The sequence below is a fragment of the Caretta caretta genome, chromosome 23 (genome assembly GCF_965140235.1).
Source record: "Caretta caretta isolate rCarCar2 chromosome 23, rCarCar1.hap1, whole genome shotgun sequence".
NCBI classification, from domain to species: Eukaryota; Metazoa; Chordata; order Testudines; family Cheloniidae; genus Caretta; species Caretta caretta.
Window position 1 is genome coordinate 12,383,864 of NC_134228.1, and position 17,145 is coordinate 12,401,008.

Below are 17,145 nucleotides of genomic sequence, written 5' to 3' on the forward strand. Positions count from 1 at the left end.
TTAACCACTCAACCCCACTCCCCTCCCAGAGCTGGGGATAGAACCCAGGAGTCCTGCTCCTTCCCCCCCATCCCCAGCCTCCTCACTTCTTGGCCCAGCCCGTTCCTTGGGCCACTCGTGAGCCGGGTCCCAGTGGTCGGTGGTCCAGTGGCTGGGGGAAGTGGAGCACGGCCAGCTGGGGGTACCCCATGTGAGGGGATCCCGACCTGAAGTGGGGAGAGAAGCCAACCCGCAGGAAATGGGAAGAGTCTGGGGGCAGAGGATATAGGGCTGAGGGCCCTAACTGTGCCCCCCATGGACCCCAACCCCATAGAGAAGATACAGAGTACAGGCCCTGGGCGGGGGGGTGGGCAGTGAAGCCACCCAGGACAGGCAGAGGGTCCGTGACACCTGGTACAGAAACAGATCAGAACCACAGACACACCAGGCCTATAGCTCCCCCTGACCCTCAATGCTCCCCCCTGCCTACAAAACCCCTCCACCCCCTCTCTTTGCCCCCAGCCCTCTCCATCCCAAACCCCATCTTTGTCCCCCTAAACTCTCCTCCCCCCATCACCTCCCACCCACACAGTCTTCTCCCACACCCCACCAGCAAGGCAAAGGGGTGCCCCCCCCACCATACCAGCTGGCTCCAGGGGCTCCCACTCCATGGGAGTCTCTGTCCGGGGTGGGGAGCGGCGAGGTCTCTTCCTAGCAGGGGAGCTCCCCTCCCCAGCCAACGTGTCCCTGTCGGAGCCCAGCTCCGGGGAACCAGCAGCCACCACCACCACCTCGAGCCAGGGCTCCATGGTGCCCAGCCAGGACCTCAGCCAGCCCCGGGCACAGCCCACCTGTGAGAGAAGAGCTTGTGAGCCAGAGACAGAACCCAGGAGTCCTGGCTCCTAGCTCCTCCCCTGCTCCAACCCACTAGACCCCACTCTCATCCCAGAGCCAGGAAAGGACCCAGGAGTCCTGGCTTCTAACCCCATCCCTGCTCTAACCCACTAGACCACATTCTCCTCCCATAGCCAGGAAAGAACCCAGGAGTCCTGGCTCCCAGCTCCTCCCCACTAGACCCCACTCCCATCCCAGAGCCAAGAAAGGACCCAGGAGTCCTGGCTTCCAACCCCACCCCTGCTCTAACCCACTAGACTAGACCCCACCCTCCAAGCCAGGAAAGAACCCAGGAGACCTGGCTCCCTTCAGAGAGATCCAGACAAATGAGCTACCAGGACAGATACCAAAACCAGAAAGCAACTACCCATCTCCTAGGGGTCCCCTTTATACCTTAATCCCTTATGGGGCGGGATCCAAGGCAGCCAATCAGGAGACACCCTCTGGTCACTCAAGGCGGGACCTGTAGAGCAGGCCTTGCCATTGGCTGATGCTCAGAGCCAATCCCTTGTGCCTTCTCGGCGTTCCAGGCCCTCCCCATTTTCTAGGCCTTGGATGAGGGAGGGGTGCATTGCTGGTGGGGAGGGAGACACTGGGGGTCAGTTAAGATGTGAGGGGGCATTTTGGGGGGGTCACTGAGGGGGAGGTTTACAGGCCTCCTGTGTGGGGGAGGAATCCCTCAGTGGGGACACTTTAGACGGGGGTATCAGGTATTTGGAGGTCAGGGAGTATGTGAACAGCTCCCCTGAAAGAGGGTGTGGGGGGGCCAAAGAGAACAGTGTTAGTCTCCTTGGCAGGGATCCTTTGAGGGGCTGGTGGGGGGGACTGAGAGGGCATATGGGGGTGTCAGGGGCATTGGGGGCCCTGTGCTTCCAGAATAGCAACTATGCAGGGAGATGACAGGCATAGGGGGCTGGGGGTTGCCGCAGCAGGCCACAGTCCTGGCAGTGCCAGGGTAAAGGATGACTGCAGGCTGGGAACTGCAGGCAGAGTTAAGGCTGTAAAGGACGCCTTGCCCCAGGGGGATCCAGGCCAATCATATAATCTGGGCTCAGAGACTGGCCTTCACAACTTGGAAAGGGGGAGGCAGTGGGCTGAGTGGGTGGGGCAGGATGGGGGGGAGTGTCACAGAACAAGCCAAATATGCTGGGGAACAGGGGCAGAGCTGTGCCCCCAGCTGAGGCAATGTGGGTCATGGGCCTATTTGGGGCACTGCTAGAAGGGAGCAGATCAAGTGGAGGGGGTGGCCTGGACTTTAACTCTCTTTGTCCCAGGCCCCAGAGGCTGCAGTTTAGGGAGCCATATCTGAAAGGCACTCTTGACGCGGTGTGAACCAAGTCTGGGGGTGGGGAGGACTATTCATGAGATGCCGAATGGGACAGAGATGGTCACTATACCCCCCAGCTCTGATCCTGCACTTTTCCATAGCAGATCCCCCAGGCCGCATTTTTCCAGATGGGGAAACTGAGGCACGGGAGAGGGCATGGGGAAGCAACTTGCCCAGGGTCCCCCAGCAGGACAAAGTCAGGAACGAACACACACACACACACACACACACACACACACACTGCTCTAACCACTAGGCCATACTACTGCCTGTGGAACTACTGCACACTAGGAACAAGCTGGTCCAAAGTCAGAAATGCCATTTTATTTTTTGGCGGTGTGTGTGTGTGGGGGGGCATTGTCCTGTTTCAAATGAAAAGGAGAAAATCCTAAATTCCTGGTGGCTCCCTGGAGCTGACCCAGCACAGCCCAGATTTCCAGCAGGCGAGTTGGCGAGTTGCCCTGCCCAGCCTCACAGTCCCCCTGAAGTCATTCCTGGTGGAAGCAGAGCCAATCTTTTCGCCAAACCAGCCCATCTTGATTTAAAAATGGCCAGCCACAGAGAATCCACCCCAGCTCCTGCTAAAGTGATCCACCAGTTCATTCCCCTCCCTGCTAAAAATGATCGTGACGGGGGTGGAGAAAGGGACCAGGGGAATGTTATTTACCCCTTCACATCACACACCACCCAGGGGCCAGCCCATGAAATGATCAGGGAAGGGATTCTTCATCCAACTCACAGTCTCGGGGTGCTGGAACAGGGGGGCCCGGGGGCCATAGTCCTCCCATTTTTTAAGGGTCAGTGACAGGGGGAGGGGGCAGAGAGGAGCGAATGGGGAGGGTGGAGTCTTGGGGGGAAGAGGTGGCACAAGGGCAGGGCCTCAGGAAAAGGGGCAGGGCCTTGGGGAGAAGGGGTGGTGTGGTGTGGTGGTGGGGCCACAGCTCTGGCACCTGAGGCCCCTCCCTCTTTTAGAGCACCCCCCCTGCTCCTAGTTAACCTGTGGAACTCACTGCCAGAGGATGCTGTGAAGGCCAATAGGATAACTGGGTTCAAAACAAGAATCTGAGCACGTCATGGAGGATTTATCTGGCTTCAGCCCCCACCTTGTTGGGCCTTTGTCTGCCAAATCAAAGAGGCCTCTCTTGTGAAACGGCCGGGCCCTGTGTAGGCACTTACAGCCCTGGCTCAAGTCACCCGGTCGCCTTCTCTTTGTGAAGCCGGGCAGCTGGAGTCTCTCCCCAGTTGGCAGATTTTTAATTTTCCCTCCATTTCACTCCCCCCCTCCCCCGCTGAGTTCACCTTCAGCCGGCCCCTTCCAAAGGAGCCAGAGCCCATCGGGAGTCCGGCAGGCGCTGAAAGCTGGGACAGACGGTTACGCCTTCCTAACAGGCAGATTTCACCCCCCTCCTGCTTCCACAGCTACACCTAGCCCAGCTACGATGCTGCCTCAGAGGATCCCGCAGTGCCACTGTGCGTGGGTTTTCCCCCTTGCATTAAAGATGGAGAACAGCATTCAGGCCGTATACACAGACTGTCCAGGCCCCTGGGTGTTAATTAAAGAGCGGCTGGACAGAGTCACCGGTACGTCCAAAAATCTGAACGGCCCGTGGACTGGACCCTCCCCCTTTCAAACAGATTAATACGAAACCTTCCCCTTCTGAACTTCACTCCAATTTCTGATTAGATCTGGGACAATGACCAGGGGAGAGTTATTTTTCTGATCTACCAGGGAACTAAGCAGAAAATTTTAGTTTAGGCCAAGTCACTTTCCAGGGCAGGGGGTTTTGACCTTTTTTTATTTGCCGCTCCCTAAAAAAAGGTAAAATGGAGAAGCAGACCCCTTGGGAAATCTTAGGCACAGTCTAGGACCCACCAGGGGTCTGCGGATCAGAGGTTGCAAACCACTTGTCTCAATCCCCTAACCGCAGGGCTGCTGCTCTAGAATTTTTATGAGCAGGGGTTTTCCATCATGTCACACATTCCCTGCCCCACTCCGTGATGAGAAAAAAAATTGATGCACCAGCAAACAAAAACAAACCCAGGCTGTGAGACTTGCAGCCGCTAGCTCTGTAGACGTCACCTTAGAGCAGTGCTGCGAGTGAGCTTGATGGAGCACGATCCCACTTCTGCCACCATTTCGCGCTCAACTGTCTCTGCACCAGCCGGCGTCTCCCTTGGTTGGGGAAGTTGCTCGAGGGAACTCAGCACGGAGCCAGCCTGGTCATCTCCCTGCAGCACATGCAGTCCCCATGGGTTATGTGAAGGAGCCTGCAGGGATGACTTAGCCTTGCTGGGTTCTAGGTTCTGCAAGCCAAGAGCCACTCTGCTCTAGCACCTTTAAGAGGGATTTCCCCACCCTATCATGGATTTCCCCCTCTGTGATGAAAAAAATGCCACAGAAAGGAGCGGATCATTCAGGAAGCAAATTTTATTAGGAGAACAACTGGAGATTCATCAAATAAAATATGAGAAGATTCCCCCGGAGAGGTGGGAAAATAAATATTTAAATAATTGTTTCCTTTGCTCAGGGCCATGATATGGCTCTGGAGCAGCCACAGACCCTCTCCTGCCAGCCCCCCATAACACTGGGTATGTGGATCCTCCCACCAAAACAGATTGGGGGCTAGATCCCCAGAGAATGGAGGGGGTTCTAGAGTCCTCAACCCACAACAAAATGGAGCATGTTCCAGATTCTCCACCAGAATCAGTGCTACATTCCTCAGGACCCCACATAATCGAGGGGGTTATAGATTCAGCAAACTGGAACAGGTTCTAGATCCCACCATGTCCTGACAAAACAGAGTGCGTTCCAGATGCCCCGCACCAGAATCTAGCTGGTTCTAGATTTCCCTCCCTCCCCCACCAAGTGGAGCATGTTCTAGACCCCCTTTCCCAAACCAAGTGAGTTCTAGATTCAACAGATTTCCCCCGACTGGTGAAGGTTCCACCACACTAGGTTGGGTTCTAGACCTGCCCCAGCCCCTACTAGAAGAGGGTGGGTTCTGGATCCACCCCAGATGGCTGAATCCCAGACAGACCCCAGCTTTAAGGGTGATTCCACCTCCCACTCAGACCTGTGCTACTGGGGGAGGAATGGGCTGCCTCACTGGGACACAGCTGCCTTCCACCTCTAGGGGGCACTGGGGCCAATCCAGCCCCAGGCTGGGGCATTGCGAGAATAGGGGGCCATCCACCTACATTTAAACCAGCCTGCTGCCCATCATGAAGACTCCACCCAACCCCACATCAACCCCTGCCCCCTTCTCCCCTTCCCCGCCCACTCCAGATCCGCTCTCAGCTGGTGATGCAGGAGCCAGGGCAGAACCCGGCTCCCTCTCTCCTAGTAGGAGAGAAGCGTTTCTAACTCATGCGGGCGCTTGTCCTACAATCCCCCTCCTACCCAGATGACCAAGCCCATTGTGTTGTCCCCCCCCCATGTCAATTTAGTGCCCCCCCCCCCCCATTTCCACACAAATGCTGTCAACTTACAACATCCACCTCACAGAAGGACACAGAGGTCAGGTTTGCGCTTGAGTGGCTTCCTCTTACTCCCCATAGATGGGGGGCGGAGCGGGGAGATATGGGGCAGATGGGACTCTGGCTTGATGGCCGCCCATGGTGCCCCCCTGTCCTCCCGATGTTTGTAGGGGGATGCCAAGCTGGGCTCACCCAGAGGCAGGGGCCTGAAGGGTGGTCTTTCCCTGGCAGAATCCGCGGTGCCAGGGACGTCTTGGATGGGGGACCAGGCTGGCTCAGGGGAGACCACAGCCATCAGAGGATGGCCGCCAGACATGGGTCCTGGCAAAGTTGGGGAACAGGACGGCTCTGGGCTGGGACAGCTTGCAGAGCTGGGGGCAGAGTTAAAGCCGTAGAGGACGGCATCCGTGGCAGCCACATCGTCCAGGCTCAGCGCTGGGGTGGGACCCCAGGGGGAACCTGCAGGGGAGAGGGCTACCGAAGATGCCAGAGCCAATGGCAGGGGGAGCTCGGCCCCCAGTTCAGATGGCACAGAACCAGCAGCTGGTGTAGCAATGGTGACGCCCTCCATGACATCAGTCTCCTCAGTGATGGGCCCCATGGCTCCATGTTCCCATCCCATCCCCAGTGACCAGGGGGCTGCTGAGGCAGCGGGGGATACAGGGATCTCAACTGGGGCCCCCAGTGCCACTCTGTGCCCTGGGGGAGGGCTGCAAGGAACAGGGGGCTGCTCTGGGCCTGCAGGAGCCAGGGTGGCCTCTGGGGAGCTGGCAGAGATGGAAGGCGATGGACAGACCACATCGGGGCTGGCAAGAGCGGCGACGGCCTCTGGCAGAGATGGGGCGAGACCTAGACAGACACGAGAGAAGGGAATTCACTCAGTGACTGGGAAGTTTAGAGAGGGAGAGCATGCCCCCTACTGAGCCCCCGACCCACTGCTGAGCCCCCCGCTCCACTCCCTGCAGCACGGCACCCTCTGCTGAACCCTCCACCCCACACCCTGCCACACAGCTGAGGTGCCCTACCCTACTCCCTGCCACACGGCGCCCCCTGCTGAGCCCCCTGCCCCACTCCTTTCAGCCTAGCGCCCCCTGCTGAGCCCCCCGCAGCCCAGGCCCCCTGGCCCTGCGTAGCTCCATCCCGCTCAAGCCCAGCCTGACCCACAGGCGAGGACTCCTCCCCGGACTCATAGCTCAAGCTGCAGAGGCCCTCGCTCCCCAGGTTCGATCCCTGGGATGGTCCTTCTCCCCCCACCCCGCCCGACTCCCAGCACATACCATTCTCCTCGCTGGGGAGCTCCTGGGGGCAGACCGGGAAGAGCATCGTCTGCACCCCCCAGCCCTCCACCCTGACAACCCCCGGCATGGCCGCCAGCTGCTCCTTCACCGAGGCCGTGCTGTCCAGGGGGAAGGGGTGGCTGTAGGCGGCACCGTAGGCCTGGCGGAAGCGGAAGAGGGAGATGCCCCCGGGGTGGCCCCGCAGGACGCGCGCCACATTCTCCTCCAGTTCAGCCCGTTCGGCCATGGGAGGGTCCAGCTGGGGGCTGGCTGGGCGGGTGGGGCGGGGCAGCCGGCTGGGGGCCTGCGTGGGGCTATTCAGGGCTGCCCCCTGGTACGCTGCCAGACCGCGTGACTGGTTGGTGAAGATTAGCAGGGGCGGCTGCCGGGGGGCGGCCACAGGAAGGCGGGAGCTGGGGAAGTGGCTCAGCGAGACAGCTCGGGGCAGCCAGGTGCTGGCCTGGTGGCCGGGGGCAGATCCGGCTGGCGGATGGTCCGGGGGTGCAGCCAGGTGGTGGCAGGAGTTCCAAGGCCTGGGAGCTGGAGGGAGAGGAGAGAAGAGATGCCCGGTGAGATGCTGCCATCCCCATTAGGATGCATGAGCCCCTCTAGGGGGCGCCAGTCTCACTGAGCTGGACCCCTTTGCAATGCACCCACTCCGCATGGGAGCTGTTGTAAGCCAGGGCAGATTTTGCACCGAGCCGAGGCTCCCTCTAGGGGCGCTTGGGCCCCATAGCACAGGCCTGGGTCTTTCAGCTTCATCACTCGAGACTTGCGCAAAGAATCGGGGGGCGGGGGTGGGAGAGGGATCCAAGTTCACTCCCAACTTCGGTGGGGGCAGCGTTCAATTTCCCACCAGCCTCGATTCCCCAGGCACAGTGTTGCTCCCTGGGACCTGGCACCCGCATTCAAGGCAGAGATTCCCAGTGAGGGGGGTTTCCTGCTTCCCCTTTGCAGCCAGCTCTGTACCAGGCCTGTTTAAATGATGCCCCAGGGTATCCCCAGGCACCCCATCATTGATTTCACCTGCCCCAAAGCAGAGGCAGGACCAGACGGTTTGCCTTGTTACAGCAAGTTGACACGCTCCACCCCAGAGACAGCGGCATTCTCAGGGCTGGACTGTGCCCTCCAGCCAGAGGGCATCAAAGCCAGAGCTGCGGTTAAGCTTTGCAATCTGTAGGCAAAAGTTATTCTGCCATTTTCGAGGGGGAGAGGGAGAGAATTTGCCCAAGGTAGATGGCAGAACTGGGACCAGAGCCTTGTTCTGATCACTAGACCCCCTGAGCCAGGGAGAGGACCCAGGAGTCCTGACACAGATCTACCCTGAAAATCACTGATGCACCTAGTAGTGTAGACAGCACCTGTAATGCTACCCTAACAAAGGGAAGGGCAAGGTGACACACAGCCACCACATGCAGTTCCCACTCCCCCCAGTAGGGGGCAGCCCGCCCACAACCCATGACCACACCTGCTTTAGGAGCCCCTGGGTGCTGCCGTTCGGGTGGCGCCTCCTTGTGGATCCGGGGGTGATGGCGGCATCTCTTGGGGGGCTTGGCCTCCGGCAGCAGGTCGCAGGCTGCGTGTGGGCACCTGACCCACGGTTCCTTGCCCTCCTCGTCCAGGACCACCAGCTCCTTCAGGTCACCCAGGAGGTGGCGCAGCGAGCGGTAGCCGTGCCGGGGCAGATCCAGGCGCCGGCCATGATGCTGGTGGAAGAGCCTCCCGAAATCCCGCAGGGGGATGCCCCCCGGGTGGCTCAACAGCAGCCCCAGCACAGCCCCTTTGAGGGTCAGCTGCGAGCCGGGATCCAGCCACCCCCCAGCAACAGCTGGAAGGAGAAACAGCTGTTGGGGGGCTCAAAGGGCACCAGATGGGAGGACTTTACCCTTCACTGACCACCCGGGGGACTCTCTCATAGCACAGGCGTGGGCCTGGGCACAGCCAGGATACCAGGGGAGATGGGCCCCTGCTGCGAGTGGGAGAGAAATTCCCTGCCCACAGTGGGACTGCAGGTCAGGACTAAAAGAAAAGGAGGACTTGTGGCACCTTAGAGACTAACCAATTTAGTCTCTAAGGTGCCACAAGTCCTCCTTTTCTTTTTGCAAATTTACAGACTAACACGGCTGTTACTCTGACACCAGTCAGGACTAAGGCTCTCGTCAGCAGTGGGCAACTCGGGGCAGGGCAGCCCCCCTCCCCGGAGATACTAGGCCCCACTCCCCTCCCAGAGCAGGGGGAACAGGACCCCGGCATCCTGGCTCCCAGGCCCCCTGCTCTAACCACTAGCTCCCACTCCCCTCCCAAAGCCAGGGAGGGGACGCAGGAGTCCTGGCTCCCAGCCCTGCCCCCCTGCTCTAACCACTAGCTCCCACTCCCCTCCCAGAGCCGGGGAGAGAACCCAGGAGTCCCAGCCCCCTCCCCCCCACTCTAACCACTGGCCCCCACTCCCCTCCCAGAGCCAGGGAGAGAACCCAGGAGTCCCAGCCCCCTCCCCCCCACTCTAACCACTGGCCCCCACTCCCCTCCCAGAGCCTGGGAGAGAACCCAGGAGTCCCAGCCCCCTCCCCCCCACTCTAACCACTGGCCCCCACTCCCCTCCCAGAGCCTGGGAGAGAACCCAGGTGTCCTGGCTCCCGCCCGGTCTTACCTGCCATAGCCTCCGGCTGGAAGCCCTCCGGGAAGGGAGGGGACAGGGCGCAGCTGAGCTCGCCCGTGGGGACCTTTGTAGCCAAGGTTCCTCGCCCCTCCCCCTCCCGGCTGAGGCTGGGCTCCTGTTAACCCTTTGGATGCTGTCACAAAACTGCGCAGTAGAGGCGGGGAGCCAGGACTCCTGGGCTCTCTCCCCGGCTCTGGGAGGGGAGTGGGGGCTAGTGGTTAGGGCAGACGGGGCTGGGAGTGAGGACGCCTGGATTATATCCCCAGCTCTGGGAGAGGAGTGGGGTCCAGTGGTTTTGGAGGTGGTGGTGGTGGGGCTGGGAGCCAGGACTCCTGGGTTCTATTCTCTGCCAGTGTTTTGGGCAAGTCATGTTACCTCTCTGCTTGCCCGCCTAGATGTAGGGCCCCCCAGTGAGCCTCCCGCCCTGGTCCCTACTGCACGGCGCCTCAACAGTCTATTGTCCCTTATGGAGCGGGGGGCAGGACCATCCCCTCCAGTTTATTCCCCATCCTCGGGTAACCCAAGGTACCCCCTCGGCACCTAGATTGGTCCATCCGTACCACAGTCTTTACTGGGGCAAGGGTAGACAAAGGTAGGAAACGAGCCCAGGCGGCCGGGCATGGCGTTGCCCCGGGGCAGCCAGAGCCTCCCTGCTCCTCATCCAGCCTTTTCTTTCCTGTCCAGTTCAGGCACGGTGCACCCCCCCCCATACGCCCTCCCTGCCCCCAATAGATCCGTGTCCAGCTCCCTGCCACCCCCACCCCATGCACTCCTTGTGCCCAGATTGCTGGGTCACACCCACCCACGCTGCCCTTCCCTGATCCCAGCCAGGATTGGCAAGTGCCCGGGTCCAAAGGTACCCTGGGAGGCTGGGAACTAGCTGCTGAGAGGAAAAGCGGGGAGCAATGCCCAGCCTTCAAAATAGAACCCAGGAGTCCTGGCTCCCAGCCTCCCACTCGCTCTAGTCACAAGACCCCAGTCCCCTCCCAGAGCCAGGGATAGAACCCAGGAGTCCTGGATCCCAGCCCCCCTACTCTAACCACTAAACTCCACTCCGCTCCCTGAGCCAGGGATAGAACCCAGGAGTCCTGGATCCCAGCCCACCTGTTCTAACCCATTAGGCCCCAATACTCCACTGCTGCACTAGGGGGTGCTATGCTGCAGGGAGCAGGAGGAGGGGCTCAGTGGAGGGGCAGTCTCCCCTGGCCGTCACTGCTGGCCCTGATACCCCAGTGCACTGCTTGGGGGCGCTGTGCTGCAGGGAGTGGGGGCAGAGGTCACTAGGGGGCTTTCCCCTGGCCGTCAGCGCCGGCCCCAGTGCTAAGTAAAGTCCTGCAGAGAGAAATCCTACAAAACCCTGTGCAACAATTACAGCCGTGGCCATCTTCACATCCTCCCCGGTGTTCTCGGCTCCGATAGGCCTCTCAGTAGACAAGCGTCGCTAGCGGGATGGTTCCTGCTGGGGTTTCCCTTGGGTCTTCCCTCTTTGATATTGTAGCCCTGACTACACCTGACACATAAGAACGGCCACACTAGGTCAGACCAAAGGGCCATCTAGCCCAGTATCTTGTCTGCGACAGTGGCCAGTGCCAGGTGCCCCATTGGGAATGAACAGAACAGGGAATCAGAGAGTGATCCATCCCCTGTCGTCCTCTCAGCAAACAGAGGCTCGGGACACCATCCCTGCCCATCCTGGCTAATAGCCATTGATGGACCTATCCTCATGAACTTATCTAGTTCTTTTTCAAACCCTGCTATAATCTTGGCTTTCACAACATCCTCTGGCAAGGAGTTCCACAGGCTGAGTGTGCGTTGCATGAAGAAATACTTCCTCTTGTTTGTTTTACACCTGCTAACTATTCATTTCATTGGGTGACCCCTAGCTCTTGCATTATGAAAAGCAGTAACCAACACTTCCTGATTTACTTTCTCCACACCAGTCATGGTTTTACAGACCTCCATCATATCCCCCCTGAGCTGTCTCTTTTCCAAGCTGAAAAGTTGTAATCTCTCCTCATACAGAAGCCATTCCAGACCCCTCGTCATTTTTGTTTCCCTTTTCTGAACCTTTTCCAATTCCAGTCTAATTTTTTTGAGATGGGGCGACCACATCTGCACGCAGTATTCAAGGTGTGCACGTACCATGGATTTTGTCACGGAGTGTGGGTCCCAGGTCACCACTCCCCCTCCCTGCTGCGTCACAGATTTATATAGAGGCAACATGATATTTTATGTCTTATTATCTCTCCCTTTCTTAATGGTGCCCATCCTTCTGCTGGCTTTTTTGACTGTCGCTGCACACTGAGTGGAAGTTTTCAGAGAACTCTCCGCACTGACTCCCAGATCTCTCTCCTGCCTGGTAACAGCTAATTGAGGCCCCATCGTTGTATATGTAGAGCTGGGATGATGCTTTCCAACGTGCATCACTTTTCATTCATCAACATTGAATTTCATCTGCCAGTTTGTTGCCCAGTCACCCACTTTCGGGAGATCCCTTTGTAGCTCTTGGCAGTCTGCCTGCGACTTAACTAACTTGAGTAGTTTTGTATCATCTGCAAATTTTGCCACCTCACCGTTTATGCATGAAGGTGTGTCACGGACTCACAGGCCCCTGCAGGCTCTCTCGGCTCTGTAGGATCCCCGGGAGGAACTCCCCTCCGTCTGACAGCCCTTCTCGGGGTTCACTCTCTGTTGGGGGCTAAGCCCTGGGTTCCACCATCTCCTGGAACTGCACCTCTCAGAGCCTCCAGCCCGCCTGGCTCCCTTCGTGAGCCCCCTTGGGGGGTCCCCTTGCTCTGGCTACCTGGGGCCACCCCCACCAGATGGAGCGATGGCCCCCCGATCTCCAGTCTGCAGGGACTCTCAGCCAGCGTAAAACAGGAGGGTTTATTGTATGGCCGAACCCAGCCTAGGCAGTACTCAGGGGCCTCGGGGCTGGCCAGTCTCAGCACCTTCCAGCTGGTCTGTCCCAGTCCAGGTGTGTCTGTCCCAGTCCAGGTGCAGCCAGACCCCTCTTTGTCCCCAGTCCAGAAGCAACTTCCTTCCAGCTGATCCCCCTATATCACCTTCCCCACAGCCCCTCCTCCGCCCTGCGTCTTCCTTCCGCACAAACAGATCACCGGGGCCCTCTCTCTTCCGTCCTTTGTCCTCCCACTGGCCAGAACTGCCCGGCTCCCAACACAGGCTGGGCCTCTGGGTCACCAGTTGCTGAGATCTATCATGTCCAGGCCGTTGTCTGGGGTCCAGGCTGCTAGGTGAGATCACACCTGGCCCTCTGTACTGGCAAACCCTCACTCCCACCACCTCGTGACACAGACGGCAGCGCACAGGGGAAACTGAGGCACGCACAGTACTCATGCACAACACGAAGAAAATCCCCCGCTTCGTCACAAGGCATCAGCCTGCTTTCCCTTAGCTGCACTTCCACACCCCATGATTATTGGTCTGCCCCATTTTTCATAGGTTGTTTGTAGTTCCTTTTCGTCTCACGTGCAGCTACGCATGGCAGGTACCCTGCGGTCAGGACAGACATTTAAAGATGTTACAATCAGGCGGCAGTTGGTTTTGGACAATATCGTGTGTCTATTGCAATCCATTGTCCCATAACCTCACCTGTTGGCACAGCTTATGCCGTAACCTTTGGTCTTAGCGGTTATTGCTAGGTCACGCAATCATCTTAAGCCTCTGGCCTAGTCTGGCGAAGCTAAAATCGTACAGGTCTCAGCCTGTAGGCCTTGCTATTAACCGTGCTTTACTAATACCTAATACACACTCCTCACGCCTTCTTATCTATCCTATACTGCGCTAATCCTGCAACTCCAGTCTAAGGAGCATCCGTTGATTGTATAGGAAATAACAAATCCATTGGCCGTACCATCACATAATACACTGAGAAACGGAGGATAAAATGAAGGCTCCACACATAATCGGGGTGTAGTGAGCAGAGCGGCCTCCCTCTGGACTTGAGAGCAAGGGACCACTATGTTTCCCCTGGTGGGAGGAGCCAAATGTGCCCCGCCCCCTTCCCGGAAGTACCGGGGCGGGGCAGGAAGTATAAAGGGAGGGCCCTGCAGGGGAAGGAGGCAGATGTCTCCAGCCTGCTGCTGAATGCAGAGCTGACTCTGTGCTGTGCCCTTCCCCTGGGGGAAACGAACCCTGGAGATGTGGTGTCAGGATTGTCGTCTGCAGTGTACCCCACGGAGACAAAGGACCCCTGGACTGCGGAACCCGCCCCCCACCCACCCAAGCTGTGGTAGGAAGTAGCCCAAGGACACCAGACTTTTGCCTGGTTTTGTCGCCGGAGCACAGGCTGGTGTGATTGGGTAGGATCCCCACTGACCCAGTTGTGGCACTTCATATTCTTAAGTGAGATATGCTTTTGATATGAATATGGCATTACTAAGTTGTATTTTATGCAAGATGGGTCATGTAAGATATCATTGGAAAGATTATGATTTACTGAACGTGATTATCCTGTTTGTATGCATGCATCATTTCTGTATCAGTCAATATTCCTAACTTTAATGTACCAATTACAAAAATGTTTGCACCTGAGGAATGCCCACACACAAAATGCCATGAGTCTGGCTGGTTGGCCAATGATCCGTTAGGGGGAACAATAGGATTTTGAAGATGCTAATCTCCCACCTTCCTCAGATGTTTCCTGGGATGCTGCAAACAACCTTTGACTTATGGCTGCTTTGACACGGCAGGGTCATGTGATAATATCACCTGGTACTGGACTCCATCTTGGACTGATAGTAGTTTTCCACTTGTAGGAGGTGGGGATCAAACTGGGAAACAAATGATTCCCCCCTTATGTAAATCCTATTTAAGGCTGGGGAGTGAGATAATCAGGGTTGGTTCTTCACTGAATCCCTGCCCAAGCTGACTGCTGAAAACACCTAAAACTGATCTGGGGAGGAAAGGACTGAACCCAGGCTAGAAGGTGTTTGGCCTGTGAAAGAAATACCTGGAGCTCCAAGTTGCAAGCAAGAGGAATTTGTCTTCAAGAAACTCTGCAACCTGCTGAAAACAATATTTAGGGTGAGAAATTACTGCTTGTAGCCAGTTTCTATTGTGTATTAAACTATAGTTTGCATGTTTATTTTATTTGCTCAGTAATCTGCCTTTGATCTGTTTGCTATCCCTTAAAATCACTTGAAATCTATCCTTTGTAGTTAATAAACTTGTTTTGTTGTCTCAAAACCCAGTTTGTGGAAGTCATTACTGGGGGGGTGGGGGGACAACGCTGTGCATATCTTCCTCCACATTGAGGCAGGAGGCAAATTTCAATTAGCTTATGCAGTACAGTTCTCTGTGCAGCGCAAGACAAAACAATTTTGGGTTTGCACCCTGAGAGGGTGTGCACCTGAGCGCAGGTCAGTTCTTTAGCTGAAAGCTTTCCCATGCAGGGCTGGTTTCAGTGTCTGTGTCTTTCTGCAGCTGGGTGTGTCCCTACCTGTGTGTATGTGCTGGAGAAGGCTTGAGGGCCTGGCTCTGCAGGACAGGGTGAGGGATCCCAGGCTGGTGGAACGGGTGGTCTCTGTGGTACCCCAGTACATCAGGTGGCATCCCCAGAGTGGGGGACAACCTGTCACACCAATGTTGGAACCATTCACCGTTATTTACTCCTCGGGGAATTCTGTGCATCTGCGAATGCGCAGAATTAATCTGTCCCGCATAATCTTTATTTTTCCCGCAAAAAATATATTCTGGCTGAGAAGTGCTGCAGTTCTGCCTTTTGCCCCCCGCAGAAACTGCTGTGGGGCCAGAGCAACCGGCTGCGGCCCGGCGCTGCCAGCCCCTGGGGGAGTGGCTCTCACTGGGCAGAGAAGGGGAGTCTGCCTGAGGCCGCTGGTGCGGAAGGAGACTTTGAAAGGGGGAACACGCACGCCGTGACCTGGCCGCAGGGCCGAGTAACAAAGAGGCAGCAGAAGCTGCTGGAGCGAGAGAGGCGGAGGGACGGCAGGCAGCCGCGGGAAGGGGCGTCGAGCTGTTCCCCAGAACGACCAGCAGGAGGCGCCAGCCGCGTGGTGCGTGGAGCACCCCGTCACCGAACTGTTCCAAAGCCGACAGAGGTGCTGCACGTAGGGAAGAAAAAACAAGCGCAGCAGGGCAGGGTGGGGGCGAATGGGCCTGGCAGCAGCACAGCGGAGACGGATCGGGGAGTTGGGGTGGATCACGCCCTCAGCATGAGGCAGCCATGCGATGCCGTTGCAAAACCAAAAGCAAATGCAGCCTAAAGCTGCCTTTGCAAGAGAGGGGCAGAGTGCGAGTCCCGGGCGGTGAGAGTCCCGCTCTGCTCGGCGCTGGGCTGGCCAGGAGTGCTGTGTCCCGCTCCGGTCACCACTGTGCGGAAAGGATGTGGAGAAACTGGAAAAAGGATCCAGAGGCGAGCGACAACGATGATCAAAGGGCGGGAATGCAGCCACGTGAGCAAAGGCTGGAGGAACCGGGCATGTTTAGTTTGGAAAAGAGGAGATTAAGTGGGGTTATGATCGTGGTCTTGAAAGGCTGCCATAAAAAAGATTGAGAAAAGTTGTTTCCTTGTGGGGGGGCTGTGCCTGCGGGCGAGAGCTGCGTGGAGCCGCTTGTGTACCTCCGCATAGGAGCCGGACCTGCAGCTGGCCGCTTCCCGGGGGGCTGCGTGGTGTGCGGTGCCAGGAGAGGTAGGAAGTCTGCCTCAGCGCCCCTGCTGCACCGCTGACCGGGAGCCACACGAGGTAAGCCAGACCTGCTTCCTGCACCCTAAACCCCTCATCCCCAGCCCCACTCCAGAGCCTGCACTCCCAGCCCAGAGCCCTGACCCCCTCCCACACACCAACCCCTTGGTCCTGCCCAGAGCCCCCTCCCACACCCTGGACCCCTCATTCCCGGCTCACCCCACAGCCCTTGTCCGCGGGGAAGGGGACCCCTTTGGAGCAGAAGCTTCGCCCAAGCATTGCAGTTGCTGCTTCTGGACCCAGGCTCGCTGCTCAAGTACGGCCTGGTCTAACCGCTCGGCCCGGGGCTGGGGGATTTCCAGCCCTGCCCACCAGGTCAGATGCCATTACCCACGCCCAGGGGGCATGGGGAACACAGGGGGCTCAGCACCCACTGGACCCCATTCTCCTTCCAGGGCCAAGGATAGAACCCAGGAGTCCTGACTTCCACCCCTCCCTGCTCTAACCAGTAGACCCCACTCCCCTCCCAGAGCCAGGGATAGACCCCATGAGTCTTGACTCCCAGCCCCCCTGTTCTGCCCCCTGGACTCCAAGAAAACTCAGCCCTAGAGAGGAGAGGCCCCCTGCCCCATTTCCCGCCCCCCTGAGCCAGCCAGGCCCTGCCCTGGGGCTGGATGGGAGCCTGCGCCCCCTAGAGGGGAAAGGGTTCGTGCCCCATTCCCACCCCCCTGAGCCAGTCAGTCCCTGCTCTGGGGCCAGCAGACCCCCCCCCCCCATATCACCTTCCCCTACAGCCCCTCTCCTCCGCCCTTTGTCTTCTGACCCAGCTAAACAGGCCACCTGGGCCTACTCTCTTCTGTCCTTTGTTCC

At 58.1% G+C, this 17,145-nt stretch overlaps 1 protein-coding gene across 1 annotated transcript; it reads right to left on the reverse strand.

The window, feature by feature from the left end:
- Positions 1 to 5,663: 5,663 nt before the first annotated feature.
- LOC125627941 (uncharacterized) lies at positions 5,664 to 9,762 on the reverse strand. The gene is made up of 4 exons (XM_075122388.1): positions 9,602 to 9,762; positions 8,423 to 8,782; positions 6,955 to 7,494; positions 5,664 to 6,526 (listed from the first exon to the last, which is right to left on the reverse strand). Exons 1-4 carry the CDS (start codon positions 9,606 to 9,608, stop codon positions 5,700 to 5,702), a joined length of 1,734 nt encoding a protein of 577 aa, XP_074978489.1. The 5' UTR covers positions 9,609 to 9,762; the 3' UTR covers positions 5,664 to 5,699.
- Positions 9,763 to 17,145: the final 7,383 nt, after the last annotated feature.